This window comes from Catharus ustulatus, chromosome 1 (genome assembly GCF_009819885.2).
Source record: "Catharus ustulatus isolate bCatUst1 chromosome 1, bCatUst1.pri.v2, whole genome shotgun sequence".
Classification (NCBI taxonomy): domain Eukaryota; kingdom Metazoa; phylum Chordata; class Aves; order Passeriformes; family Turdidae; genus Catharus; species Catharus ustulatus.
This window is the reverse complement of record NC_046221.1, coordinates 120,268,479-120,296,333: the sequence shown is the minus strand read 5'-3', so window position 1 is coordinate 120,296,333 and position 27,855 is coordinate 120,268,479. Positions and strand designations below refer to the sequence as shown.

The 27,855-nt window shown below is 36.3% G+C and overlaps 1 protein-coding gene across 2 annotated transcripts; it reads left to right on the top strand.

Annotated features, from left to right (window-relative positions):
* The first annotated feature begins 221 nt into the window (after positions 1 to 221).
* TCEA1 (transcription elongation factor A1) lies at positions 222 to 27,570 on the top strand. 2 transcript variants are annotated; one of them, XM_033077986.2, is made up of 10 exons: positions 222 to 325; positions 6,257 to 6,319; positions 10,657 to 10,762; positions 18,547 to 18,634; positions 19,661 to 19,809; positions 21,651 to 21,707; positions 22,565 to 22,719; positions 24,083 to 24,229; positions 25,147 to 25,218; positions 26,266 to 27,570. In XM_033077986.2, exons 1-10 carry the CDS (start codon positions 257 to 259, stop codon positions 26,272 to 26,274), a joined length of 915 nt encoding a protein of 304 aa, XP_032933877.1. In that variant the 5' UTR covers positions 222 to 256; the 3' UTR covers positions 26,275 to 27,570. The 2 variants fall into 2 exon arrangements, with proteins under 2 accessions (XP_032933877.1, XP_032933868.1); XM_033077977.1 differs by lacking the exon at positions 26,266 to 27,570 and having other exon boundaries at positions 25,147 to 25,320.
* Positions 27,571 to 27,855: the final 285 nt, after the last annotated feature.

Genomic DNA, 27,855 nt, shown 5'->3' with positions numbered 1-27,855 from the left:
CAGGACACCCCAAGAATGACACCATGAGCCTGAAGAGCGTTGTCCAAACGCTTCTTGGGCTCGGTCAGACTGGGTGCGGTGCCCAAGGAAGGCTGTCGGAGGTCAGGTACTGCTGCCGCGTTCGGGGCGTTCTCGGGGGAGCGCGGCGCGCCACGGCCGCAGCCCCGCCCCTGCTCTCGGCGAGCGGCAGCGCTGCCTGGCTCCCGCGGCCGGCGCTCGACGCGCGCTGCCTGGCGCCGCCCGGGCCGCCGCCGCCATGGCCACGGAGGACGAGATCATCCGCATCGCCAAGAAGATGGACAAGATGGTGCAGAAGAAGAACGCGGTGAGCGCCGGGACGGGCCGGGGCGGGAGGCGGACCGGCGGCGGTGCCGCGGGCCCCGGCGCGGCTCCGGCCGGCCCCGCGCTCCCTCCTTCCCGCGGGCGCGGGGCCTGTCCCTTCCCGCCGCCGCGGTTCCCCGCGCTGCCCGGCGGCCTCGCCGCTCCCCCCGCGGGGCTGTGGCGCCTGCTCCCGGCCCCGCCAAAGGACAGGGCCTGGCAGCCGGTTCTGCTCCCGGCGGGGCGGCCCCGCTGCCCTCGCTCCAGCGCCTTCGGCCGAGAGGAGATTCCCGCCCGGGCGCCGGCCCTGACTGGGAGCGGCTGCGCCCTCCGCTTCCTGCCCGCTGAAACCGCGGTGGTGGCCTTGGCGGGGCACACCTGTCACCCCGGGGAGATGGCCCCTGTACGGGGGGGTGTCGCTGTTAGGTGTAATTAGGTGGCATTTGAAAACTAAGACATGAATGAAGGGCCCAAACCCAACTGCGGCAGGGCCAGAGTTGAGTGGGCAAACTTCACAAACGGGTGGGGAATGTGAGTTTCTTTCTTTCTTTCTTTCTTTCTTTCTTTCTTTCTTTCTTTCTTTCTTTCTTTCTTTCTTTCTTTCTTTCTTTCTTTCTTTCTTTCTTTCTTTCTTTCTTTCTTTCTTTCTTTCTTTCTTTCTTTCTTTCTTTCTTTCTTTCTTTCTTTCTTTCTTTCTTCCTTTCTTTCTTCCTTTCTTTCTTCCTTTCTTCCTTTCTTCCTTCCTTTCTTCCTTCCTTTCTTCCTTTCTTTCTTCCTTTCTTTCTTCCTTTCTTTCTTCCTTTCTTTCTTCCTTTCTTTCTTCCTTTCTTCCTTTCTTCTTCTTTCCTTATTTTCTTTCTTTCACAACATTTCTCATTGTGTTTATTAATCTGGAGAATAACTTGTGCCTCAGAATGGAGGAAGAATATTATTAGGTAGGATTCAACTGGCTTAACTCGGGTGTTATTGTCTGTACGCCCTTCATACAGAACTCAGATAACATGTGGTGTTTATACAGCGCCTACGAATACATCAAAGTAAAATCAGAGTATAGAGCAACAGCCAGATAACTGATCATGGTTATACCTAAAACAGCATATAAGTAAGTTGTAAATTCTGTTTACTGTTTCTTTATCAGGGCACATTGTTATTCTCTGGAAGTTTGTACTTGTGTATGTGATTGTTGTTCTTCCTGCAAGGTACGATTACATACATAAAGTTAAGGGGTTTTTTCTATATGTTATGATAATGCATTAAAAGCTTAGCAGTAATAGTTCAGAACTCAACACTGTGGAATTCCACTTTATAGAAGTAGTTTTGCTATTACTTGATACTGAACAGCATAAAGAGCATTATTAATAATATTTGCATAGTTATAGAAATACTGATTGTATTAAACCAATGAGATTTGTTTAGTTCAGAATACAAATTTATTGTAAGTACAAGCCATACTTAAATCCCTGATGTTCTGTAATATAACATGGTATATCTGACATATTTGAACTCTCAAATGATACATTGTGGCAGCAAGACCCTTGTCTAGAGAAAAGAATATTTTATGACTGGCATTTATGAATTCCATTATTTTTTGCCACTTTGTTTTTATTTCTATTCTCTATGTATTTATGCACAAAAGCATTTGCTGTCTCACTTTCTCTAAAACTGAAGTAGTGGCTCTTTCCTACAAGGTGTTGAAAGGGTGAAAACTTACTGACTGAAATGTTTAGATATCATGGTCATGAGAATGATAAAGTGCAGCCAGCTCAATTTTATTTTTAAAACGTCTGATAACAGAAAGAAAATTACAGCTGTCAGGTAGTATGAGAAGGACTGTTGATCCTGGAGAGTAGACTTACCAGAGGTGCTGCAGGTGACCACAGGGTATTTCTCTGAGACACTTAGGAGTATGGATGAAACTCCTAACAGTAGCTGGGAATATGTATTCACACTCAAGACCTGTGTACACTCACGCATATGTAACATAATCAACTTCCAGAGCTCTGGGGAGCGGTGCAGTGGCTTCCTTGGGGTCAGCACAGGTCTGATGTGGCTCAACTCAGCAGGCAGAGCTGAGCCAGGCTGTGCCTGGCTGGAGCCAGAGCTGGACCTTCTTTTTCACCTCTATCTGAGGAGTGTGAAAGCACCAGAGGCATTGGGCTTTTGTACTGTGTTGAAACAAAGCTCCTCCACTCCAGCTCCTTACTACACACAGGTGGCTCCATCGTTTGGTTGATGTTTTCTCAATGTGCTGCCACTGTGGCCAAGAGTGGGATCTGACAGTTTGTCCAAAGCAGATGTGTGTAGCATGATAAAAACCCTTAGCTGTATTGAAGGAGAGATGTCTCTGTGTTTTTCTTACTAGTCTTTGTCATTTACAAGGTATTTCTTTAGTTACACAAAGTGATTTTTTACCTAATTCTGCCCTGCAGTTAAAATGCTAACTTTAGTAAAATTATTAAGGTAGTCCCTATGGAGAAGTACTTTACTGGCTCAAAAAGATGAAGAAGAATTGAGACATGTGTTCTTGCAGAGGTACCCACTGAATAATGATACTTTTGACAACCTCTTGTGTTCCCTTCTCCATTTTTACTCATGGAGAACAGGTATTTGTTCTGTTTCTTTGAATGAGAATGATTTGATGAGATGCATTAATAATAAAAGAAAGAGAGAAAAGCTTTGATACTTGCTCACTCTGAAGTTGTCAAGCGTCAGATGACAAGAAATGTTTCATCTCTCATACGAAAGGTGACTCTGGCTTGTGGCAAAGCACTCTGTAGCATTTCTTTTGATAACTTAAAAGGGTAGGTCATGCAGACACTCTTTCTGAGTCAGACTCTTGGTGATTTGCCTTGACTAAGGATTTAATTGTAGCTGTGCAGATTTCATAACTATTTTAGTGAAATGATACATGCAGTTCTTTTATTTTGAAGGAGAAAATAATATTATTTAGTATTTAATGCACTGTGCGATATGATTTCTGCTGTTGCTTCAAATTGAAATAGACACTACTCCTCCTTCAGAACTGTGATTGGATTAAAACCTGTAGTGCCTTCTTTTGAGCTTCTGTTGTATGTAAGTACACCTTTCTCTCATTAAGCTGCTGTAATGAATAGGTATGAAAACTAAGGCTGCACCCATGAATTAAAAAAAATCAAGAATGCTTGAGTAAGTGCAGAGAAGACAACAAAATTGTGTGTGTTATTAAATGTATACTCCTTTAAGTAGAACAGAATTATAACTGGGTAGCTCTGCTGTCTTCAAAAATGTGCTCCATTTTCTATTGCCTGAAGCTCAGCTTTAAAATATGACTATAGAGTGCCATTCTGTGCTGTTGTGATCTGACCAACTGAATGAAGCTGAGAGGAGTAATCTACTGGATCTGTATGAAGCTGACTTCTGTTAATTTAAGTGACAAGGTAAATTGAAAGCCAGCCAGCCTAGGAGAATGGGGCATTGCCTTTCATTTTCTGTAAAATTTAAGAAATACCTTTAAAAGAGGGTTTATAACAATTGTCTTAGTGATTGGGGGTGTTTTTTTAGAAGTCTTACATTAGGAGAAAAGTAATTGCAAGTTACACTGTGCAAGTTCCACACTAGTTTAGAGATACAGAGAGCATTTGACTTTATGCTGAGAAAAGTGATTATGAAAAAATGTTTAGTTGACATGAGTTTAAAACCAATTTAAATATAATTTTAAAACATCTAATTCTTGGTGCACGGTATAATTGATTAGAAAAGTGAAGGCTTAGAAAGGATTAGTGCATTATCAATTTTGGTAATTTGGTACCAACATAAAATGTAGATGACATCTGTTAACCTGTTGGTTTTTGGTTGGGTTTGGATTTTTGTTTTTGATATTTTTGTTTGTGGCACTTTTGGTAAGTTTTTTTTGTTTGTTTGTTCTTGTTTGTAGGATTTTTTTGTGGGTTTGTGAGGGTTTTGTTTGTTGTTTTTCTTTCGTTTGTTTGTTTGTTTTCTGGGCTTTTTTTAATAGTTGCATGGTTTGTTAACCTGCTATGTATCAAGTTGCTAGTATTGGAAAGCATCTACTCTGGGAATAATAAATTTATTTTCACATGTGCAGTTGGGAAGGGATATAACAGGCAAAGGAATTTTGACTAGACTGTGTCTAAGATGAGATGAAAAGAGTGCTACTTTGCATTACAGTATCACTTTCATATTTAATTTGCAGACTACAATAAGATGTGTTTCTTTTGAAATTACATGCTGTGTACAGTGTGCTAATAACTTAATTGGTTTGCAGGTAAGTATTATCGGATTATTTTCAAAATGGCACATTGACTTCTGTCATTAATTTTGTTTTGGCTAAGAAAATTTTCTTGAATTTGATTTTGTTTTGTAGCAGTGAAGATAATTAACTTGCTTTATTTGGATCTGTGTTTGCACAGAAGAAACCACACTTATGGCTGTTGAGAGAAGGATATGGTTTAGTATGCCAACTCAATTTAGCACCTGAAAACATTGTGACATTTCTCAGTCTTGCATCATTGCTGCTAAAATTCTGTGGTTAAGACTGGAGAAGTTTTGTATATCATGAGTAAAAGTTAAATGAGGATTTTGCTATCATGGCTTTTTATGTTAATTGAATTTGTGTAAAGTGGAGTTTGGTGAAATGTTTGGGGTCTTCTTTGGGTCAGAAATGTTTGAAAAACAAAGGTTGTAGCAGACATTTGAAGGTGAGGATTTTTGGATATGACACCAAAGTTCCACTTCCATTTTTCTCAACCTCCTGGTGGTTATTTTATCTTTAGTGGTTAAAGTGTAAGACTGCAGATGTAGCAGAATATTTAAAAGTTTCCTTGCAACACGTGTTGTATTAGAAGTTGATTAGGGAGAATTTGAACAGCAAGCAAAATGCAAAATAAAATAGGATGAGTTGAGAGGTAAGGAAAGAAAAGTGAATCAAATTCCACTGATTTGCAAATGGAAATCATGTGGGATTTATTTCCAAACTTCATTAATTAAAAAAAAAAAGGAAGGTAATGAACTGAACCTGAGTGAACTGAATGGCCTTTTGGATTCACAGGCAATTGTTGCCTCCCTCTGTTCATAGCTTCCAGGTTTAGCACCACATACACTTGAATAACAGCCAAATCAACTCAGCCTTTGGGAGGTTTGTGTAGGCTGACAGCCCACGTGCACAGTCAGAAGTGGATGGTGCAGAGCTTTGCTGAAGTAGAGTTGGTAAATCACCAAGGTTGGAGAGGTTAAAGAGAACTACAGAGCTCACATTTATGCAAACTTTTTAAAACAAAGGCCTGCATTGCTTAGGAGTAAATTGTTAGAGTAGCTGGGTGTAGACTTTGTTAACATCTAACAGTACAATCTCTGAAATTGAATCGTCTATCTAGGAAGCTGCTTACACAGAATTAGTTAGTACCTTTCCTAACAGTCTTTGCAGGGGAAAAAGAAAAACCCACGACATGTGGCTTTACCACATCACCACAAATACGGTTAGGAATGATGTCTGTGTAGGTTTCATATATATATGTGCATTATGGATGGACTGTGCAGAGCTTCTCAACTCCAAGTTCTTGTTCTAAAACTGATGTGGTTGTTCTGAACTGAAAATTGCTGCTGTTGTCTGGATTGTTTCTGATGCTATTAAGCAAAGCACCCTTGAAGATTTATGTTGGTTAAGCAGTAATTGACAGAATGCTTTGACTGTCATTTGAGTTACATGGGGTAAAACTACCCTAGTCTTTGAGTGAATACTTTGATTTCCAAGTTAAGGCCTGTTACTGCTGAGTTTGTGAAATGGAACATTCCTTGTTGTACTTCTGTGGATAAATTAAGAGCTGGTGGTTTGAACCCACTGTGTGACCTTGAAGGCAGATAAGATTATATTGTTGACATTATATTTGAAGTTCCCAATTGCTACTAAGTTGACTTTTTTATTGTCTTTCCTTTTTTTTAGGCTGGAGCTCTTGATTTGTTGAAGGAGCTTAAGAATATTCCCATGACCCTTGAGTTATTACAGGTATGATTTTCTTATTGTTGTTATGTTGCAAATGTTAACTCCCTAACGAAGAAGGTGGAGCCAGCAGATTTGAAGGTTACACTATTAGATTCCTAGGTCCAAAGTCCTTGAAAGCATTGGTTTCCTTACATGGTAATCTAGTTTCACTTTACCTGTTTTAGCACACTTGCCTTAAGTATTTTCTTCCAGTAGCAAACTCTTAAAGCTCTTAAATAGTGAATTTTGTGATGGACAAAGGAGAAGAGCTGCTTACAAATTTGCTGGACATAGAATCTTACCTTTTTACTGTAGCACAAATGTGGTGTTTCCTTCCTCCTGAAGGAGAATGCACCTGGTTACAGCTGATACCATCTTATGTAGTTAGTTCTGGTTTTGCCTTGTAAGTGAGGAGAAACATAGCTGATACCTTTTAGGCAAGTTGTATTTGATATACACTCCACATCTTTACTCCCTCACTCTGAGTAATGTATTTCTTAGGTTAATCATACTCCTCTTTTACTTTCCTGGGCTGGAGTGGTGGGGGTTACAATGTGTCCCAGTTGCATGGATACTCTCACTAATGTTGCTTAGATTTACATCTTTAACAATATTTCATATATTATTTGTAAATTCTTTCAAAAACTAAGCTTGGTCAACTTTGCTTACATGTCAAGTTTCAGAGCTTGTAATGTAATTTGTCATTGAGCAACTTTGCTTCCAAACTAGCCAGATATTTCCTATCTGTGAAAATTTTTGAATGTCAGAGTTAAATCTGAGATCTGATTTGCTGTAGTAGCTGCTTAAATCGAAGGAGACTGAAAAGTAACTTTTTCTAAGGGACAGTTATTGGTCACAGATAAAGAATTAGCTATGAAGTTCAAATTTTCAAGATCCCAGAAGCAATTACCTTTTTGATTCATGCATCCTATATACTTGCAGAATGTACTTAGTAAGTTATTACTAACACAATTTCTGACAGAAAATGGGAATTTTAAGGTTTCATTTTTATGCGTGAATACTGGTACAACTCTGATACTTTGTCCCCTGTGCTCAACCTTCTTTAAAAAGAAAACAAAACTCCAGAAAAAATACCCCACACAAAGCAAGAACAAAATCCAGATAACTCCTGTGGTTAACCTGATTCTTTGGAGTTTCTTTGTGCAGGTCTTATTGCAAATTATATTTTGCATTAAGTATCATATTGTTCTTTTGCCTTTGGAATTAAAAATCTCTGCAAATGCTCTGGAAATGCAAGTACTTTGGGATACTCTTGCACAGTGCATTCCTTAGTTAGGAAGCTTTTCATAAATATCCATTTCTGTATTCAAAACAGTTCCACTGCATAAGATTGCATTTAGCAACATATTGGAACTCAAATTTATGTTGTTTTTTTTTTCTTTTCCTAAAGAGTTTGATAAATACATAAAGTCTGACATAAATTTTCTTGTTGGCCTCCCAAATTTACTTAAGCAATTGTGGATTCAGAGCGAGAGTTGAAACACAAAGTAATTGTACTCATTGCTCTGGTGGTGGATCATTAGCGTACCAATGTCAAGAAGAGTGGTGATTTTGAGATAATGGAGGCACTATTTTCCTCTGTGTAGATCAAAATTTCTCACAAATGTGTTTGAATTGATGAAATGCAGAACATAAATGAAAAGCATACTTCCATACCCATTTTTAAGAAGTTTTGAAAGCTAGCTCTGCTAGCTCTGTTATTACACAGGTGTAATAAGAGAAGTGATGATTTTTTGTGTAATGACATTGGTACTTCAGCCTGAAATTATGGAGTCCTCTGACTAGTTTTACAGGTATGTGCAAAAGGAAGGTGCATATTAGTAGTCTGGACTTTGTGCTGATGTCCTGTGTTTTTCATGCCACATTTATTTTCACAGAAAGCTGGAGTGATTACTAAATAATACCACTGTGCTACATCTGATGAGTTTTATGTAAGCAAGCTGATCCTTGCTCAGCTAGGCAGGGAGCCAGTAGGCTTCCTCACATGATTTATCCGGTGGTCTGACTTGCAAATCTGTTTAGCAGCTTCACAGCATTAAAGGCAGCGTGTCCCCTGTGCTAATTGTGATTAGTGCACAGCTAAACACTGAGTGAGACAGTCAGGCTTTATTCTAACAAACAGGTTTTACAGGAAATTACACATGTGTAGAACTAGGATGTGGTGTGCAGCCCTTGTTAATGGCTTCAGGCCAGTTCCCTGGTGAGTGAGCTGTGAGACCTGGGAACCCAGAGGTGGTTGTTCTTCAGTGATTGGCTGTGCTTTGGTCCGAGTGCTCACCAATTCTCTATCCTCAGACACTTACAATTTAAAGTTGGTGGCACCTCTGCTTGCTTTGGTGGTTGCTCTTCCTCCCCAGCTGCGTTCCTTACAGTTTTGCATTTGTTCTGGTTTAGAGAATACCTGCTGCCACCACTACTTTGTGTTCAGTCATAGGTTACTCATGCTCATTGCTGCTCACACCTGCTGAGGACTGCTGGCCAAAGCTTCAATGATTCAGGGTGGAAACGGCTGTCTTGGGCTGTCTTTGACTGTCTTTACTCTGAAAGCAGATGAAAAGTGCTCTAGAATTTAACGTGGGGAAGGATGAAAATACTGGGATTTTTCCCTTAAAAATGGCAATCACAAGAACAGCTCTACAGACAGGAAGACTAAGGAAATTTCAAATACTGGTTTGTCACTAAAACATAGTCATTTAGAGAATACAACACCGGTCTTTTGTGGCTATCTGTGCCAGTTAGCAGGCAGATTAATAGATCATGACTTCTCTTCAAATATATCTGATCCAGTGCTCTATAAAAGCAAACAAATGAGTTGTTTTATGTACTGCTTTAAGACCTGGCAGTTCAGACAGTTTCTAAACTGTCTCTCTTGTGTGATCAAAAGAAGAAATTTTTCTAGTTAGAGTTTTACTTGAGTATTTGGATTTTACTTACTTAAGTAAGTCTGTAAGTTTGTGTGTTTTCCCTTTGCTGATGAGCATAGGCTGTCAGTGTACCCAGGTATTTATAGAGGGTTGGGTTTTTTGGTAGATACATTTTTCTCATCCAGATGTGGTATTTGATGGATTTTCAAGGACATGTTATTCTTTATTGTCTGAATATAATGTTGAGATTTAAGTGTTTAAAATATCAAGAGAAATGGCCAGTACCATTAATGTGGGTGAACAGAGTCCATCTTGGAACACTTTAGTTACAGGTGAGTAACCATTTGTTTTCTTTTATCCAAAATATGTGTTTAGAGCTGATGCTCAGGCCTGAGGTTATTTGATGTGTTTCCTTGGCTGAAATAGCTATGGATTATTTCAGTCATTTAGCACTTCCATGGTGTCTCAGAAAGTGTTGTTTGGGTTGTAAGAAGTAATTTACAGGAACAAATAATTTCAATTTTTAGCAGGCCACAAAGATTTCAATTTTTCTTTTAAGAAGAAGGAAATTGATGATGATCTATTGCAAAAGTAGAGTAATTTGTATTTAGTGAGTCCTGTAAATGGTAATGCAACAAAACAGAGCATCTTAACAACAAATAAAAAAAAATTAGTCGTCAGTCAAAATAGAAAAAGGTAATAAAATCCTTGTTTGTACTGTTAAATGCTTTTCTCCTCTTCTGAAGCTAAAAGGGTGGAAATTTTCTCCTTGTTACGTCAACACGTTAACCATAAATCTACTAAAATGTTACTGCTGAGCTAAATTTATGTCCTTATCTGAGTCTTGAAAGGTGTGAATTGTAATTTACTCTCATATTCACTCTGTAGGTGGCAGTAGTGCCAAAGGCTTAAAGCTTGTCACAGTCCCGGCCTTTTCAGAAAGATAGGATAGCTCATTCTTTAAAATCTTAAACACAGAGAGTTCTGCTTCTGTCTAGAGTCAGAACTCTCTCTGCTAATGATACTGAAGAATCTCAGTATCACCAACATTTTTAGGTACCTAAAACATGCTTGTTCCTGGCTGGTGTTACAGCTTTTTCCACTACCACTAAATGGGAATCCTAAGAGTATAATGTCAGTGAAGAAGTTAGCAAGCTTCTTACTGTGCTAAAATACTAATACAATCCTTAACCCTTGTGTCCACCATCACTGCCCACCCTTCCCCAAACTTTTGTGATGAAGACAGATGATAATACTGTTGTATTTCTTTTTAAAATGTCCATGTTGTTAAAATCATTTTTATAAAGGCTTGTAGTATTTTGTCCTGATAATCACAAGAAAAAAGGAAACAAACCCACCACAAAAGAAAAAGAAATAACATACTGTAAAAATTAATGTCAAAGTACAATTTATCTTTTTTTTGTTAAATTGTCTTCATGTCACTTGTGATAATGTATATTTCTATTTCTTTTGCAGTCTACCAGAATTGGAATGTCAGTGAATGCAATACGCAAGCAAAGCACAGATGAAGAGGTTACATCTTTAGCAAAATCTCTTATCAAGTCTTGGAAGAAGCTGTTAGGTATGGCAACAGAAACATCCCCGCTCTTGCATGTTTTAACTCTGTGTAACCTTGGTGCTCATCATCGACACTGCCTTGCTTTAGACATATTTGGGCTTTGGTATGAATATTGAAACTTCCTGCCCTGGTGTAATTGGTTTTTTACTCTTTGACTGTCACCAGGCCATTACTGTGAGAGTGTATGCAGAGAAACAGTTAATATATTTTATTGGGGCTGGCAGGCAGTAGGAAATCAGCTTCTCTAATGTGATTCTTTTCTGAAGTCTCATTGCCTGCAGTTGAGCTGGAGTGACTGTACTGCAGCACTAAGCACTAACAAACCTCATTTTGACTATTCTGTTTGTCAAATATAACAAGTACTCAGAAGAACTGTTGCAAAATCTCTTATGAGAGTGTGGAGGCTTTGAAGTTTGGTTATGAAGTGATTTCTGAAGAGAAGAAAACAGTAAAAATCATGTTAAAATCTATTAGAAGCTATAGGTAGTAAGAAACAGCTGCACTTTCTAAAACCTTCATAATTTTAAACAGCTCTCCAATTAGTGACTCAGTAGTTTTTGTTTAATTTTCCTTAAAGCAATTAATACCCTTAAAACCTCTCTGTTAGAGTTTTATTCAAGGGTATTTGGTAATACTTAATATATCTGAAAACAAATCTCAAAATGTGTCCAGATATTTTTGTTCATGCACTGTGGTGCACTCTGTTTTGTTTCTTTGTATGTAAGTTTAGATAAATTAAGACTTTTGAAGCTCAAAATTTTAAAATAGAAAACATTAAACAGTTTTCATTATTTCATTTTTAAAATAGAAAACATAAACCAGTTTACGTTATGATTTAAATATTTACCATTCTGTCTGGAAAAATATGCCAAATAGCAGGAGAGTGTGAGTGAACTCAGGCTCATTTTTATCAATTGTGAAGTGTTTTATCAGATACTTTATTACTGTCTTGTAAATAGTATAGAAAATACTCTGACTGTCTGTAGAAATGGACAATTTGTCAGAACCTTAAACTTTGATGCTCTAGAAACAGCAGCCTCTACAACAAACTTTTTAAAGCTACATTAAAAACTTTTAACCTAGCTACTAATAATGTTAGTTTTAGTAGTTAAAATTAGATAATACTAGACATGCTGATAAAATACCTTTAAATTCATAATGACCTTTATAATGAAAGTAAATGCATATACAGGATCTTAGTGTAGGATCTGATCAGAGTTAACTTGCAAATAGTGAAAACGTAGAAGTCCAACTTTATTATATCAGTATATAAAAGTGGTAAGGTATATAAGTGGAGAAATTGACTTGCATATTAGCCTTGGTTACTCTAAAGACTTCTAAAAGTAGCTGCTGGATTGAGTGATTTAGCTCTCAAGTTATTAAAAGTTATTAGTCTAAGTTTTAAAAACAAAACCCTGTCAATATTTGGTGAGAGTTAATTTTTTTTTCTTGGAAGTTCAAATTTTTAATACTGCAGCTTAGCTTAGACAACAGAGTAGAGGAGATAACTCTCATTTCCAACAGAATTCTCACTGGGAGTATGCTCAGATGCTGCTCTCTTTGAGGGAGTGGGAGATCTGCCTAGTTATTTCTGTGACTAAAGGATTTGCCATTTGTTTGTTAAGACACTAAAAATAATCGTCTTAATTTTTTAACACTTGAGTACCTTAAGTCAGCCAAAATTATCTTTATATGCTGTTACTTAAAGTTTACTGGTGTTTAAGTGTTAAAACATTGTGAAACATGGGGAGTGTCACTCCTTCCTGGAGAGTTTCTGTGCTGTCAAAGTCTGGGTAAGAATGTGGTGCCTGAAGGTCACGGCAGGTCAATCTGGGTGTAGGCTGCTGTGCAAAGGAGCAGTCCTGACTTCCCTTCTGCACAGGTGCCTCTTTGCTCCCTCCTGTGTTACAACTAGTGCTGGAGTGGCTGTCCAGAAGACCAGAGCTGGGAACTGGCCAGTTGGAAACTAATTGTTTTGTTCATTTCCTCTGGCTTCAGTTTCAACTGTCACTTTTTGGTCCAGCCTGTTTGCAGTTACTGTTCCCTGCCCAGGGATTGTAGCAGTAAGAGACAGCTGGGGCAAGGTGGACCTTCCCCTTTCATAGTTTGCTAGATTCAGATTGTTTTAACACAGTTGGGAGACTCTACCTAAGGCTTTTTGCATGAGATGAAGTCAAACATGTAAGGAGCTGGAAAGCAAATAAGAAATACTGGGCATTTATCAGAACTGAATACTTCTTGAGACAAGTGGGTATGTGACCTGTGTTCATGTGCTAATTTTTGTTACAGAATAGATATTATTATGTGTACATTATTGTGCCAGCTCTAGCATAGTTGTGGTAATGCACTTACTACATAAAATCTAATTAATCCTGAAAATACAGCACTGCTTACATTCAAAACTTAGGTAGTTAAATTTTTCTTGGTTGTAATGTAGATCTGATCATAAAGCATAGTAAGGCAAATATTTTGCCTGTTTTATCACTGCTCAGTAACTCATTAGAATGTAAAGTTTCATAACTGTGAAAGATAGGGTATAAGTATGGGTGGGAATCTTACAAAGTACTCTTATTCTGTTTTGTCATTAGTTTTGACTTTCTTGGAAGAATACGAAATACCCTATGTTGAGCTGCTTGAGAAATCAGTTTCGATTATGCTGTTTATAGTGCATGTAAAATGGTATGGAGCAAAGATGGCAGCAGAAGCGGACAGCTGTTAATCGTACCAAGCATTGTACTCAGAGCTCTGAAGTCTTTGTGAGTTATTTTTATAAATGACATTTTGAATTTAGGCAAGAATTGTTGACTGTTCAGGCTGCATGTAATGTTTCAGTTCAATGCTATCAGAATTTAGTTTTTAGGAATGCATGGGAAACATGAGAACAAATCAAAGTGAGTTGTGAATCGCCAGATCTTTGTGGCTTGACTCGAGCCTTCCCAGGTTACCAATGGTTTTGTGGAGGGGTCAGAAACTGTGCAGAAGAGGACTTGTGACCATCGTCTGAAGTGACTCACTGGGTGAGCCACAGTGCAAGGTCCCTTTCAGATACTTTCTGAAAGTTAAACTACGCAGCAGAGGTGGTCAAAATTTGCATAAGGAGCTAAATTCAGCTCTCAAAATAAAATGCTGCTCAGTTATAACATGGGATTTACAAATAATGACTGTTTTACCAAGTAGAAGAGCCTACAGAATATGCTGTGCAGATAATGAATCTATGCACACTTGTTTAGGTTGTCAGGAGTGTTTCTTATGTTAGAAAAGCAAAAAAAATTCCTTAAGGAATATAACCCTCATAATAAATAATTACTTGCTGAACTGAAGAGTATACAGTGAAAAAGAATATCCAGACCTCTAAGTAAACTTTCCTTCAGTAACTTTATATAGTGAACTAAAAATGCAGAATCATGGCATAATATTCTTAGCATTAAGTGATCATCTGTTGCCAGTATTGAAAACTAAAAGTGAGGCCACAGACATTTTGAAATGCCTATTTCAAAGAAGGGCATACCTGAGTAATTTTATTTTAAAAGAGTGTTGAAGTGTTAATAACACCAGTCAGGCATCACAGAAATATTTTACAAAGATTACTTTGCTCACAAAATCCTTTATTATTTCAAACTTGGATTTGATTCTTCTGGAGCGAGCAGGTACCGTCTAGGACTATCTTACAGGTTTGTTAATGCTGTCATAAGTGAAGTTGTTCAAGGGCATCTCAAAACCTACTGTCTTTGCTCAAAAATAACAAAGTGTTCCTGGTAAGACAAGTTCTTTAATTTAAGCATTTACGAGTATTATTTCCTGTTGATAAGAAGAGTACACGGCTTTGTAAGACATCAAGCAGAATCAAGGGCAAAAACAATTTCAGCAGTTTCATTTTCATATCGAGTATGAGCTGTAGAAATCACCTACTGTCAAATGTATATTTGGAACTGTTCATGTACTATTAGTAGGTCTGTAATTTGTTAAGCTGATCAGTGGAGAGATAACAAGACACAATGCATTATGCTATATAAGAGAAAAACACATAGAGAAAAGACCATGTATCATGGTCTTTTGTCACTGATGATAAAAAAATCTTTAAAAATAGCAAACAGTTCATAATTTTGTTGTTTATTTATGGATTTTTAGATATTCCTCCTCCCAGTGCTACTACTGAAAAAAAACTTTACTGATCTTACTTTCATGCCTCACTACATTTTGTAGAGGAATTGCTGACAAATGTAGCTGCTTGTACATCTCAAGATTATTTCGTCAGAGTCTGGAAAATGGGCTTAAACAATTATTGAATATGAAGGTCATTGTTAAAATAATTACTATGTAATTTGATACCTGTTCTCATATCTCTTTCCTTTAACTTACTTAAACTGAATACTCAGAAAACTTTACAAGTTCTGGTGGTGATTCCTGAGTAGGCAACACATGATATCCCACTAAATTAAATTTTCTTGTGCATCCAGGTAATAACTAGCCATCTTTCATTAATGTTTCTGTAAATTTTTTTTACTTTAATATTTTTATTAATTTTAAGTTAGATTTATAAATTAATAATATTACATCTTTATATTTTCTATTTTTTTCTTGTAACTAGCAGATGTCTAGCGTTGGCTTGTAATATAGTTAGAAAAATCTAAGAGAAAGCTATTAATAGCTTCTAACATTCAGATTAATTATGTTATCTGGCTGTATCTACATTAAAATTTGTGGTTTGATAACACGAACTACTGTTATGTCTTATTTGACCTTGGAGAGATTTTTCACTGGAGAAGCTTCAAGTATCTTTCAAATTAATTTCCAGTTCCAGGTAGAAACTGCAATGTGGTTCTTAAACTTTGAATGTCTTATTCCAATGGCTAATAGTCTGTTCTTGTTACTACCATATTCTTTGTATCTTAAAGAAGTATTGATATAAATTAATATAAATTAACTTCTCTTATAAAAAACCCCAAAGCATTGAGATTTTTTTTATGGCTACCTGAAGATGAAGTAGCTAAAACTGCGAAGTTACAGTTTTCAGTCCTAAAATTGGTGACAGTTTCCATTTGTTTCTGAAGAAAAAAATGGTAAGTTTGAATAACTGTATGAAGTTGCAAAAAGGAACTGCACAACTTGTAGTTTGTATTGTATAAATATTTATAATGGTCTGTAGACTTCCTGAGGTGAATCACAGTGGAATTTTTAAAGACATTTCACAGAAGGGCCATTTTTTTCCACCTTACTTTGTTAGAATTTCTGTGATTGTTCATAGTTCCCATTAGATGTCATTCGTCCTTTCTATTAGAGTCTGGTCATTGATTGAAAAATTAGCTAATTAGTAGGGACTTTTAATTTGTCAAGGATAATATTTCTTTTCCCAGTGGATAGATGAAATGCTGCCTAGCAGGCTGTTAATTGCACTCTCCTCTTTTGTCAATACAGTATTTCAATAAAACAAGATATCCTTATTACTGTGTGAGTTTAAAGACGGAAAGCATCTCTGCTGATGCTTTCCAATTTACGATCCATAAGAGTGACTTAAACACTTAGGATAATATTAACTTTATTTTCAGCTTTCTGAAACTAGATTAAGCAAAAATATCTATAAACTCTTAAGTGATTAGAGAAATTGTAGTTTTGAATACATACTTGCTGAAGATGTCCAGTCTCAGCTGCTCAAGTCTTACCTTGGTCTGAGACATCCTTGCTCAGCTATAGGAGGAGCTGGGCTTTTTATCTGTGTGCCTTGTGTGTACCCTGCCCTCCATAGGGGATCGAAGCAATTGGGCTATTGGCAGGTGTTGGCAGGGGCCTGCCCTTGGTAAAATGGTGCTGGGCTAAATGGAAGTGTTTGATGAAAGAGATTTGGGTGCCAGCTATGCCACTGTGGTGTGTATGGCGCATAAAAAGCAGAGGATACACAGATCAGACCTGAATTTGACAACTTGTGTGCCAGAAAAAAATGTGTAGGTAAATGGACTGGAGCAGAGCTCCTGCTTTGCAGGATCTGAGCTGTACCCCAAGATACCTGTTTAATCTACTGGTTTGTCTTAAAACCTCTGACAAAAATGAGCATGTACTTAAAACATTATGAAGTTAAATGAGATTGCATGCATATTTGGAACATCTTTAAAGATTATATCATGTAATCAGTTGTTGCCATAGAGAGAGTGAGTATTCATGTTAAAAATGGGAGTTGTTTTCTTTCTCTTCAGTTGTCATAGAAGAGAACTCGTGATCCATTCAGTTTATAGTCTTGTTTGCTTTCTTTGTAAAATTATTTTTATAAATAAAAGGTGTTAAATTGGTATCTTTATTAGGAATTTTTTAATAACATCTACAGCTTATTAAAGACAATGAGCCTGAGTGCATCATCTGTGTTTAATTATCTTTTTTTTTTTTTAATTAAATTTTTCAAGGATTGAATACAACATTGCAAACAATGGGTGAGCTCTTGAAGGCTGGGAGAATAGTCTGGAGAAGTATCTTCTTATACTTTTCTGGTTCCTGCACTATTTTGTGTGCATCTCTTTATAGGTGCAGTTGGAGACAGGATAGTAGGTTGGTCTGATCCAGTATTGCTGTCTCTGCTCTCCTGTTACAATGTCTTTTTAATAAAGTGGTATTTGATTGGATAAATTCATTAACTCACAGGTTAAGGAAAGAATCAAAGTCATGTTCCATTTATTGTTCATATAACAAGAAAGCCAGTACAGTTATTTTCTACTCTATGAAAATAAAATTTAAAAACTTGATGTTTGAAGAGGCCCAAGTTTGTGTGTTGCACACAACCAAGTTCCTCTGAGAAGCACAGGGATGGGATTCCTCTGGAAATAAGGATACTTTTAGATGCTTACGTGCTTAGTTCAGGACATCTTTGTTGGCAAGACTGAGCCTTAGCAGATTTCCCTCCTTTTCTTGTTCTGTTTTTATTTAATTTTAAATTTTGTAATATATACTTATTCCAGTAATACAGTCTATGAATTTAGAAGTGTAATAGCAGCTTTATAAGGACTTGGAAAGAGGAATTCACGAAATCTGTCAATCAGTGATTCCAATCTCACTAGGCTTTCTCTGTAGGCAGTAGAGAGCCAGCCTTTCTAGAGAACAAATCAAAGCAGGTGCTCAATTTAGCCGCTCTGAAATCCTCTTTACAATAGAAGGGTGTATGCATTCTTGCTGTGCTAGAGTTAAATGTTGTGATTGCTCTTTTCCATATAGACTTTTGTCTTTATTCTTTATAAAATCATAGTGAAACATAACCTGTATGGGAATGGCAGATTCAAATATATTTAAATACTGAGGGAAATAATTTAAGAGCTATCAGAGCAAATACTGTGTGTCTGGAAAACTCCTTCAGAAATACGAAAATGACTTTATATTTTGCCAACCATGGTGTCTTCCACAATATAATTAAAAAGAATGGCATGTATATAGTAGGAACTTAAGTATATAAAGCATGGAAGACAAATTCCAGAGATTTGATGCAATACCTAGAAAGTTACTGTCTACCTAATGCAGGAGTGTTGGAAAGAATAAATCATAAAAGTCTATTTTTCTATCATGTCTTCACTGCCAGTTTAAGCAGATGCTGAACTTGACTGGAAGGATCTGAAGTGTTGTCTTGTTTTCCATTTCCTGCATTGGGAGGGAGTTGGGAAGTAGAAGGCTGTACTGCAAGAGAAGGTCAAAGCAGAGAGTGGGAGCTGATAGCATTTCCAACTGGTTCAGAAGAAATCATGATATTTTACCACTGCTTTAAATCAGTTACTATTTCTGGGTAGAAGAGAGTTTCTCATGTTTTGTATTTCCAGATGGACCTTCAACTGATAAAGATTCTGAAGAAAAGAAAAAGGAACCTGCATCTTCCTCACAAAACAGCCCTGAAGCCCGAGAAGAAAGGTTAATGGCTATGCAAATAATCTCAGTATAAATTAACATTAAATTATTTGGTCCGAATTTGTCATATTAGAGACAGTTGCCACGTTCTTTTCTGAAAGACAGAGTTGTACAAGAAACAGTGTGTTATTGGGGAAGTAAACTGTGCTAGTGTTGACATGAAAAAGAAAAGAAAGACATAGGTCAAGATATGGCCAGACAAATTTATTGCTTATTCCATCTCTTGGGTGTGTTAAAGACTCTGTCCTCTCTCAGTACTAGCACCCAGCTTTGAGAACTGTAAAAACTTTCAGTCTCTGCTTTCTGGTAATTGCATATGCTTCTTTTGCATGTTAGCTTTTATGTTTAATAAACATTCTGCACTTCTTTTGGTAAACACAAAATATGTTACCAGAAAAAGGAGCCTACATTAATGTCACTGCAGAAGCTGAAGAACATTTATAAAAGAGTATTTGCAAGCCTATTTCTTCTATACATTTCTGAGTTTAGTGATCTCTTTTTAGCAGCTGTTTTAAAATTGAAGTTTAACCTCTAACTATATGTCCAGATGGAAGCTGAAAACTTGGTTTACAGTTTGTAAAACTACATAAATTGGGGGGATGGGGGGTGGGGTTTGTGGCCATGGCACCCCTTCAGTACAGTAAGCAGATTGAATGCAAAACATTTGCTGCAGAGCGAATGTTGGTGTGATGTATTGTCACTGTTTTTTAAAGTAAAGTTCCGTGGGAGGAAAAAAAAAGATTTCTTGTTAACGTAAAGAACTGAGAATTAAAGCTTATGTGCCACATAATGGAATGAAATACCTGCTGTGTCTCTATTGTGTGGAATACCCTAGTGAATAGTATAAAGACACTTTCAAGATTGTATTGACTCTAGAGCTATAAATAACTTTTAAAAGGTGGCCTGTGTTCTTATTTTGGAATACCATCAAATGGATGTAGCAAAAGACCCGTATTTTGCCCAGAAACGAAGTTATTTGAAGAAGGGGGAAGAAGCATTAATATTGGTTTTCATTTTGCCTTTTTTTAGCAGTTCAAGTAGCAATTCCAGCAGCAGGAAGGAGGAGGGTAGTGCTCCCTCAAATTCTTTCATCCCATCTTTTCCCCGGGCTCCAAGCACTTCAGACTCTGTACGAGTAAAATGTAGAGAAATGCTCTCTGCAGCTCTCAGAACAGGAGGTGAGCTTTATGGAACTGTATTTTCAAGTTTAACTATTTCCTTCTTCTCTATTTCTGTCTTTCCCACTGTACTTTATCTTCTGCCCTATAGGGTAGAATAAGCCCTGTTTGTGTCCATTTGTGTGTGTAGACCCATAAACCAGTTCACCCAAGGTGCAAGTAGTGAGTAACCTTGACGGCATGGGAATGTTTCAAAATGCATTTTTGTTGCTGCTAATTCAGGACATTTTGTGCCTCAGTTCATCTGATACCTTGCCAACAAGGGATCTTCTTTTCAGGAATGTTACTGTCTCCTTAATGCTTCATTTAAATCTTTTTGTGGAGGCTGCTATTTTTTTTGTCTCGGGCTTTTTGACTGAGAGAGTGTGATTATATACAGGGCTGCCTTTCTTACACCAGAGGTCCTGGGAACCTTCAGATTTTAGTTCTTGAAGGTTGCCTTTCTGTTTTGATTTATTCTTGACATTTCATCAAGATAACCTGCAATAAGAGAGTCTTGCATTACTCTTAACCTCATGCCTTTTGGGTATCTGTAAATTCTTTGACTGTTCTGGGCTTTTTTCTTTTTATCTCTCATGTACACTTGGGTGTCTTTAAACTGACAAATTTGCTAGAAAAGGAGCAAACTGAACTCTGGACTTTTCAGAATTACCTGATTTTTTTTTCTGATGCATCCTTCTATTTATTGAAATTATGACCCAGCTCCTGTTTCTCTGCTCTTAGCTTAGTGTAACTTGACCCAGAGTAAGTAGACTTCTGAATCATCTGTGTTTACTCTCTTCACTCTTTTATTCTTTCTTTTAATTCATATAAATTCAAGTATAGACAATAAGTAAGCTGACTAAAGACCATGAATTTGTGGTCATCTGGATACATAGTTCATAGACTTCTTTTGAGACCAGTCAGTCACAAACAGAGTCTTAGTATTCATAATTCTATGTAGTCTTCATATTAGATAGTTTTCCAAAAACCGTTTTTTTTGTGTTGTTTTCTACAGCACATGTAAACTGATGGTCCATGAGTTAAAAAATAAATAAGGTTATTTTCTTGTTTCATGGCCTTTGGTATGAGATCAAAGTTGATGTTTGGATTACTCACTGAAGTACACCCACGTGAGGGGTGAGGAGGCAGATGTATGTAATTTGTTCTTAAGCTGCCTTGGAAAGGTAAATGTCTTTGTGAGGAAGCATTTTGGTCAGAAACAGTTAACAGTTATCTTGAGACATTTTAGTTCAAGTGTTATATTGCCTTCAGGACTGCTGTGGTCTATTTCTTCTAATTTACATGTTTCATGACACATCTCTGCTTTGCATTTTAAAAAATCTAATAAGATTGTTTGTTATTTAATTACAATGTTTCTAATGAAATCTTTCTCTTCCATGCATGCAAAACATTTATTTGCTTATTCTTGTATTGTGTGGACTAAAACAATTGATTAAACACAACATAAAATGTTTCCCTTTTGTAATAATCTGTTCTGTGCACAGGCTGTGGAGATGGGAGAGATGCCAAGCCTATTGGAATATTTTAGATTTTTCTGTACAGCAATGTTTTTTGTGTCTGTTTGTGTTTACAACTAGGTGTCAGAAATTGTTTTTGTTTTTAAATGTTTTTAACTCTTTTAAACTTCTGTTCTGCTTCTTTCACTTATTTGTGTTCTTCCAAGTGATAAATTTTGAAAGGTTAAGTACACAGTAAATTAAAATTACATATACAAAAAGAAGATTCACTGCAGGTGTTATATAATTTGCTGAGTTTCAGAGTTCTGGAACTATAGGGACCTCAGAGATATAGAACACAGAGTGTCAGGTTGCTAATATTTCATAATTTGTTTTCCTCAGATGATTACATTGCTATTGGTGCCGATGAAGAGGAACTGGGTTCTCAGATTGAAGAAGATATCCTTTGTTGTATAGCTGTGTGCTCTGGAGTGGGAGTATTTTTAAAAATGCAGTAATTTTCAAATTATTTAATTTGATCTATATATTGAGTGGTTTTTATTTCATAAAACAAAAGTGGCAACTGTGTTTAACACATCAGTACATAAATTTAGTGTTCAAAAAACCAGCCCAACCTAAATGATTTGCCTTAAAATATGTAGGAATGCATGTAGGTGAGTGTGTGTGGGTTCTTTTCGGCTCGATATGTTTTCCTTGTAGCAGCAATATTATATCTTACTGGAACATTCTTACATAAAATGCTGGACTTTTCTATGCTATTTAAAAATCTTTTCTTGGTAACAGTCTTAATAATTTTCACTGTCTTTATTTAATTTTCTACAAGTTTATTTCTAAATGAATTCACAGTTTTAAAAAAGGTGATTCTGGTAGCAGTGTTTCAATAGTTCCAGAACAGAGGTCTGGGCTTCTTTTTTTAATTTAAAAAAGAAGTGTTAGTGAACTGTCATTGTTTGAATATTTGGTTCAAAAATTAATTAGTTCTCATGATGAGGTCAAGAAACCGGACATAATCTTATGGAGGACTTTTCACATTTACAGTTGAGGTCCTTGTACCCAAAAATTCATATTCACTGACCCTAACTAAAATTATTATAGGCAAACTATGTTTAGGCTTCAGAACGTTGTGAATTCTGCTGTGTTGAACAGAAAGTAGCTGTTGGTTGAGATGGCCAGTGGAGAAGTACATTGGTTTAGAACTTGCCCCCCAGAATGCAACTTTTCTAATGCTCTGTTTTACTTGTTAATGTTTTACTCTATTTTACTTACCTGTGTTTTGTTCCTTAAATCCAAAGCACCTATTTTTCAAGAATTAAAAAACACTGATATGAAATACAAAAATAGGGTACGAAGTAGGATAGCGAATCTCAAGGATGCAAAGAACCCTAACCTAAGGAAAAATGTATTATGTGGAAACATTCCTCCTGACAAGTTTGCCAAAATGACAGCAGAGGTAAGTAAAGCAGAGGTCTTGAACTATTTCCCTCTTGGGTTTACGTCCTGGCCTGTATTTATTAGCCATAAAAATAATTTATGTAAGCTGCCCGTACTTCTGAAAGACTGGCTTTTTTGTGGATTGCAGAATCTGAATTACAGGGCTGTGTTGGGGTAGAGGGCATGAAAGTGACTTTACAAGTCAAAATAGATCTAGAAAGTAAAATGAAAAATTAGGTTTTATGGGAGAAAAATCTGAAAGCTCATTTTGTTTGAGTTCTGTAGTTCTGCTTCTATGTATTAGATTCTGCCCCCTCAAATGAGGTATAAAGAGGTGTCTTGGAGACTGAGAAAAATAAGTTATGGTCAACTAGTGAAAATCATGTTCAAAAGCAAGTTGTGGGGTTTTTTTGTTGGTTGGTTTTTTTTTTGTTTGTTTATTTTTACTATAGCTTTACATAAAGGTTAGGGCAAACAGGGGCCAATGAAAGAATATGTAAAAAAAGCAGATTGTAGCTTCAGTATATATTTTGATTTTCTTTGTTCTACTTATTTATGTACATATGCACAAACATGTATTTTGTCCTGTCCAGTGCACATTCTTTGATTAATGTTTTGGATTAGAATATCAATGGCTAAAACCCCTTTAAGTGTTAAGATTACTTCTGAAATGAAACTGTATCAATACAGGATTTTCATTCCACAGCTACATGGGATGGTGAATAAAATTGTATTGAAGAAAAGTATAACAAGTTGGTTTTGCTATGCACACTTGATTACTAGACCTTGTGGAAATCTTGTGCCCTAAAACTATTTTAAAGGAAAGAGAAAATGGGTGATTTTTGAACTCTTTGATTAGTGTTTAGAAACTAAGCTTATATGATTTCTGGTGACATGGTAAATTATGTCTGTACTGTGTTTGTCAGAACAAATATGCAAGTAGTCAAAATAATGTAAATTTTTTCCTATAACAAATGTTATGTAGGTCAATGAGATAATTATCCAAGTATTTAACCTAGGGAGAGCATCTTTTTTGCCTCTTCAGAGGACTTTTGAGTCCTCTACCTTGCCTTGCTTACTCTTCTGAACTTCAAAAGTCTGTTTGCATAGAAATGTTTCTAGATGTTTGATGTTGTAACTTGTACCTTTTTTATCCCTATCTGTGTTAAAAAAGAGAACATTTTTAACTTCATGTAGCTTCTGTGCTGTGAAATAGCCCAGCTTAAGTCTTGTAAAATTAAAAATGTGTAGAATTACATTACCCTTCAACAGAGTTGTTGTTCATGGATTCTAAATAAAAAACTGTATTGGCTGACACAGTGGTAACTTGTTTTAAAGCTAAAACTCTGTGGTAAACTCTGTCTGCTCTTTGTCCTTTATAGGAAATGGCAAGTGATGAACTGAAAGAAATGCGCAAAAATCTGACCAAAGAAGCTATCAGAGAGCACCAGATGGCTAAAACAGGAGGTACCCAAACTGATCTGTTTACATGTGGCAAGTGCAAAAAGAAGAACTGTACATACACCCAGGTGCGTGGTTATTCAGACTCTTCATTTTCCTTTTTCAAACCTTCTGTCCTATGTAAGGATTGTCAGAGAAAAAAAAATAGAATTATAAAATGAACTTTTGACAAAATGCTGACAAATTACAAAACATGAAGATAGCTGGATCTACTTAATTGTGCTTATATAAAACAAGATTGTTGTATTTATTTGCCAAAAATTTTGTGTAGATCCAGGCTGAGTATCTGTATAGACTGAAACTTCAGTTTCTTTGCAATGCTGCATTTTTACTAGTTCTTAATACATCATATTTGTTCATAAGGGTTTTATGTGGAGGAGAGATACTGTTTTTAATGTGTAAGCTTTTACAGACGGACTGAATAGCAGAAAATGATACATGTGTATATACACATGTATTTTTTTAATATATGTAATGTACCATTTGACTAACACTAGACCCTGATTTACAGTCATTCCTACAACTGCAGAAAGGATGCTTTAATTTGCTTAACAGTGATTCAGGGAACGTCATTTTCATCATAGGCTCAGCTGCATTTTTATTTTATATTGTTTATCAGGTGCTTTAAATAGCAAGCTGTTTTTCAGTCATGAGACTTTGAAGCCTTTGCATTGGTAAATGTATGTGAAGCTGTACTGGACATTGTACTTTTAGTGCAGAATCTGCTCATAGAAATATGTGCACAGTTTCAATGCAGAAATTGGTATTTTAGTGCTACTAAATCTCTCAAAATCCAAGTTTATAATGGCTTTATAGGGAGGCAAAACGCCCTGTTTCAGTCGATACATAAAGTTAACTTGTATTTTTATGCAAATTTGTTTCCTTAATCTTAAACTTTGATTTAAACAGTTACATTGAACGCACAGTAACAGAAATTGAAGATACTAATTTTCCTTTTCTGCTCTGGCTCTTGCCTTTGCCAAAGGTTCAAACCCGGAGTGCTGATGAACCCATGACAACGTTTGTTGTCTGTAATGAATGTGGAAACAGATGGAAGGTAAGACTGTTAGACTGCTCTGCATATTTGATAGCAGGCAGCCAGCCTCTGTGCTTGATTTGGGTTTGCAGTAAATGTGACAAATGATGACTTTTATTACTTCTTAACCCATTAATGATATTACATGTTGAGATTGCAGAATAGCTGTAAATTAGAAATGTATTTTTGACTGAAGATGTCTCTTGTAGGTTGGTGGCAAAGGGGGAGAGAAGTCAGGTCTTAGTCCTTGTGACATTCAATTGCAATACTGCTTTGCCATATGAAGTGGTGACAAGCTAGTCAGTGTGTTTTCTCTTTCTTCACCCAGAGTTTTATAACTGGTTTTAATCTCTGCTTTGTTGAGTGTAACAGACCTTTTTTAGACCTTTTGTTATTATTGTTTTTTCTGGGTTTTTGCTATTCTGAAAAGAAGAAGCAATAAAAAAGAGAGATGACTGCTGTTGTATTCCTGTGCTGGGATAAGTGTAGGGCAGTGATAACTTGATTGAATCTTTTGTTTTTATGTTCAGGAAACAGGAATTTATAAAGCTTCTGCGAAACACTGGTAGCTCAATAAAATAGAGAAACATTGAAAGGAGGGCTTGTAAAATTTACAGTTCAAGGTCTGATCGCATGTTATAGGAAGCATGATAACCTCATTCTGTTATTTTTCTATGTTAAGAACACTGCAGCTCTGCAGGGCCATGCCACAGTATACATTAAGACAGCTACATAAAATAATATTTTGTACATCTTGGTTTACATAATTTATAGGTGCATATTGTTCAAATATGTGCTTGGAGATACCTAAATAATATATAAAGCTTGGAAATTGATGGAATTGTTTGCAGTAGCTGAAAAAGTGCATTTGTCCTTAAAACCTTTTGTAAGGTGGCAGTTACAGAATGTCTGTATAGAGATGCCTGAAGGAATGGTTAAAATATAAGAAAATGCTTTAATTAGTAATTTCCATATCCTATGTATGGTGTTGTATTTCTGTTTCTTCTTGCAGAGATTTAGAACTAAGCTGTATGAAGATCTCATAAAAAAATTCTTTTCTTTTGACAGTTCTGTTAGAAGAAGAAATTGTCAAGACATCTGGACCAGTATGAACGAGGATTTTGTAATTAGCTTTAAAAACTAGGCTAAGCATCTAGCTTTCTGCAAATGAGAGGGTTTTTTGGTTTTTCTTTTCTTTTTATTTCAAAGCAGCATACATGCCTCAAGTTAGCCTTTGTTTTGACACAACCATCATTTCCTTAAATGCCTTCCTATAGCTGGTAGTCAGTAGGGCCAGGCTGCTCAATTGTATGGTGAATTTTAAAATATTTTTTCATTTTTATAAGTAAGTTGACATTAAACTTTTACCAGTTAAACATTTTGGTAATTGTCTTGGTTTTTTCTAACTATGTGAATAATGTACTGTATTTTTTTGTGGTCTGAAATATACACACTCCTTCTGTGTGCATTTTGCCTCTCCACATTTCCTCAGTTGTAAGAATGAAATTTGTTTCTCTCTGCTCTGTTCACTTTGCTTTGCAAGCAGAAAAGGTATGCAAGTTCCTCATAACATTAAACTCAGTTGTTAACTAAAACACAATTTAATTAATTCTCTAGTTTGTATGTGGTCTTTCTGGACTAGGACTAAATTTACAGTCATGGGGTTTGAATATTTATTAGTGGATATGATGACCTCTTTTGCGATGGTTGGTTAAGCTTGTTTATGTAACCAGCTTTGATCAATGCAATATATTTTATTGCCCAAAGCATGTATTTTATGTTCTATCAGTAGGCATTATTTCTAAGAATGTCTTAAAATAGTGGTTAAATCTGATTTGAGTGTTCAGTCTTGCTTAATGTGCTTGACAACCAGCTTGGGTTTAGACTTTGTAAATAAGCAAAGGCATTGTGTTGTAGGCTATCCTAATAACACCAGCTAACCAATTCATTGCATTAAACTGGCTGGGGAGGTAATACTATACTCCCTTCATTCAAATGTCATTGATTTTGTTCATGAAATGATTTTTAAGATGTAGGGTATCCGGTGTCAATCATAGACCTGCAAGTGGGAATAAATTATTAAAGTTACAATTTTTTCCATATGAAAAATTATATAAATGCTGCTTTTTTTAGAGTTTGCTTTTTAACAGTGCATGTTTAGAAATATTTGCAAATGTGTTTTCAAGGAAAAAGATGTCAACATCTTTGGAAGAAATTAAATTCTTTCATTATATCTAATTTTATATTACTTAATTTGTTGGAGTTTGGGGCTGAGGAGGTCTATTTTGGCACTGTATAAATTATTCATGAAGGGATGGGAAGAGTATGCACAGCTCTTGGAGAATAAATTCCTTGAATGTAAAGGAAAAACAAGTTTTTCTATGTTGAATGTTTTTTGTGTGATGATGGCAACCATAACAAATGAGTTGGAAATAGTATGATGACACTTGAACTTTGAGAGACAAGAAGTGTTTGGTCAATACTTTATACAGCAGGCTTTTCCAGTCAGCTTATGCAAGGAAGCGTTGCTTTACTGCTGAAGAGAAAAAACATTAAAATAGAAGTATTGTTACAGATTATTTTTTTAGGCAGAAAATTGACTGGCATTTAAACTTTCTTGCATAGCTTTTTATATATAAACATTTTAACTCAACTTAT

Coding starts and splice junctions, on each gene's coding strand:
- TCEA1 (XM_033077977.1), top strand. CDS start 257: ATGGCCACGGAGGACGAGATCATCCGCATCGCCAAGAAGATGGACAAG. Junction 6,320..10,656: donor TGACCCTTGAGTTATTACAG/GTATGATTTTCT, acceptor TTTCTTTTGCAG/TCTACCAGAATTGGAATGTC. Junction 24,230..25,146: donor AGAACTGTACATACACCCAG/GTGCGTGGTTAT, acceptor CCTTTGCCAAAG/GTTCAAACCCGGAGTGCTGA.